The following is a 2,798-nucleotide window of genomic DNA, read 5'->3' as shown; positions in this document are numbered from 1 at the left end:
CCCAGGCATGGCATGAACTAGTTCACAACCTCTTTACAATACTGTGCTCGTGAGAAAGAATCCTTTGTGAGTGTCTGGAAAAGGTAGAAAGAAGACAGTAAAATCTCTGAGGACTCTCAGTAAAATGTGAAGCAGAGAAATCTGGGTGTGATGAATGGCTGAGAGGAATATTTCTGTCTGTGTTACATAGGAAGCAAGCAAGGGAGCAAAGAAGGAAGGATATACCCTCCCATCAAGACTGTGAAATTCTCACACTTGCTTCTTCATGCTCCTGTCTCAGCAGGACGTACTGAAATTGGGCATGGGAGCAGGAAATGAAACTGCGGTTGCTGAGTTCATCCTGGAGGGTTTCTCAGGGCTTGATCAAAGGCTACAGCTGTTTCTCTCCCTGATCCTTTTACTCATGTATCTGACAACACTGACAGGGAACACAATGATCATTTTCCTTGTGTGTGTGGATCACCGCCTGCAAACCCCCATGTACTTTTTCATCAGCAATCTGGCATTCCTGGAAATCTGGTTCACATCCTCCACAACCATCAAACTGTTGGTGATTCTGAGCTCTGGAAGGAGAACAATCTCATTAAAGAGCTGCTTTGCCCAGTCCTATTTCTATGTTGCCCTCGGTTTTACAGAGTTCGCTCTCCTTGTTGTCATGTCCTTTGACCGCTATGTTGCCATCTGCCAACCTTTGCATTATGCTGCCATCATGAAGGGGCAGCTCTGCACCCACCTGGTTGTTGCTGCGTGGGTCCTAGGCTTCACACTCTTGAGTTACCGCCTGGTCCTCCTCTCAAAGCTGACTTTCTGTGGCCCCAACAAGATCCACCATTTTTTTTGTGACAGCTCCCCCTTATTCAAACTGTCCTGCTCTGACACCACCCTGCTTTGGAAAGCAGACTCCATTTTCATATCATTTGTAGTGCTGGGTTCCTTATGTTTAATCATGGTGTCCTACATGTGCATCTTCCACTGTATTCTGCACATGCCATCAGCATCTGGGAGGAGGAAAGCTTTTGCTACATGTTCTTCCCATCTCACTGCCTTAGCCATTGTCTGTGGAAGCTGCATTGTTCTCTATGCACGGCCCTCAGAAGGGGTTTCCTTGGAGACCAACACAATTGTAGCTTTGCTGAACACTGTCCTGTACCCATTCTTAAACCCCTTCATCTACAGTCTCAGAAACAAGACTGTGAAGCTGGCCCTGGAGGAAGCCCTTGGCCGTCCAAAGGTTTGGCTTTTCCCCCGGTCATGATGCTTTTCATGACAGCAATTCTAATTATATGTCAGTGTTGTATCACACACACATATATATAGCTATTAAATACAGGTGCCTCAGGAGATTTATTTTCTCATTGGATTGTAGTAGTGAAAGGAAGGAATGTGAATTGTGTGTCTTGGTTACAGGGGGTTATTATAAACAACATCTAAAAAATATTAATAAAATGTTGAACACACACACACACACACACACACACACCAACTTTGCTGGGACTGGGACTTAGACTGCCAGTGCATGCTGACACAAGGAAGTTTTCATAAGTCATCTCAGGAAATTTAGCTGAAAACTCTGGGGACAATGTCCAAGGGGTGTTGAGGAAAGCGCAAAATGTCTTCTCTCACTGAATAACAGAAGATGCTAAACATGAAAATTAAGCTCAGACACTACAATGGGCTCAAATTCATTGGATTCAAATCCATAATACACTTCTCAGTTTCATTAGTGTGATGAAGACAGCCTCACTGATTTGTCAATGATAGCATGCAGATGATAGTTTTATTATTCACTTTGGAGGGAGATTTCTTAAAAATGCATATTTTCATAACATACTGTCAGTTTGTCCACTATTAAAAGCCCTGCTTTATCTCCACTGGTGACTCCAGGATGCATTCTCCTGAAGGGAAAAAAAAAAAAAAGAATGTATTTCTTCTTGGATAATTAGGCATTTTCTACCTTCTTTTTCTTTGTTGAAGGAGTATTTCATGTTTGAGAATTATTTCAAATAAACTATGTATGCTTCTATCACACTTTTTTCTTCTTGTCCATCAATGAAATTATATATTCCCCCCTTATTTTACACTTCTGTCTCTATCCATATCTTTACATGCCAAAGGGATGGGCAGAAGCATGTTCAATTGATAAAAGGAAACATCTGTTAGAAAAATAATCAGCACACAGAGATCCCTTTTCTCCTTTTATTTTGCAGTCCACAGGGAAAAACAAAGCACAGGGGAAGGGAAAGCCTTGCCATTGCTTTACTCCTTTGCAGTTGTTTCTAATCAGCATTTCATTTTGTTAGGGCTTCTGAGGAGCAGAATTACTGTTAACAGCTTCTTTAAATTTTGTGCTTGAGCGTCCCATTTCCAAAGGGAATTCTATAAGGGTGAACTCTTTTTAGGAAAACTGGGTCCAGTTCATCTCTGCAGCCTGACTCCTCATGTGGGACCCCAAGGAAGCTACGGCGTTTTGGGTGACCAAAGCTCAGCTCAGCAGAGCACCTGGGCGCTCTTGGGCAGCTCAGTCATCTTGCTCTGGGCTGGGTCCTTGTGCACCACAGTGAAGGATGTGGTGGCCCTGGGTCTTCCCATCCAGACCCACAGCTCCACCAGCAACACAGGGTTAACGTATGCAGGCAGACGACTAGGCTCTGCCTCAGGGTTGAGATAACTGAACAGGGCGTGAGAAACTAGTGGCTATGAGAAATCATTGGACACTGCAGGGAACAGAATGAGACCCTGCCAAGTTACAGACAGCACGGTGAGCGATGGCTGGATTTCAGCGGTGGTTAAGGGAGAGT

General features: G+C 43.9%; 1 protein-coding gene across 1 annotated transcript; it reads left to right on the top strand.

Moving 5' to 3' along the window:
* The first annotated feature begins 265 nt into the window (after positions 1–265).
* Positions 266–1,255, top strand: LOC136992952 (olfactory receptor 6F1-like). Its single transcript, XM_067302971.1, has one exon. It carries the CDS (start codon positions 266–268, stop codon positions 1,253–1,255), a length of 990 nt encoding a protein of 329 aa, XP_067159072.1.
* Positions 1,256–2,798: the final 1,543 nt, after the last annotated feature.

This window comes from Apteryx mantelli, chromosome 11, assembly GCF_036417845.1.
Source record: "Apteryx mantelli isolate bAptMan1 chromosome 11, bAptMan1.hap1, whole genome shotgun sequence".
Lineage (NCBI taxonomy): Eukaryota > Metazoa > Chordata > Aves > Apterygiformes > Apterygidae > Apteryx > Apteryx mantelli.
Note: the sequence above shows the minus strand (reverse complement) of the source record. Positions and strands in the feature narration are given on the sequence as shown.

Coding starts and splice junctions, on each gene's coding strand:
- LOC136992952 (XM_067302971.1), top strand. CDS start 266: ATGCTCCTGTCTCAGCAGGACGTACTGAAATTGGGCATGGGAGCAGGA.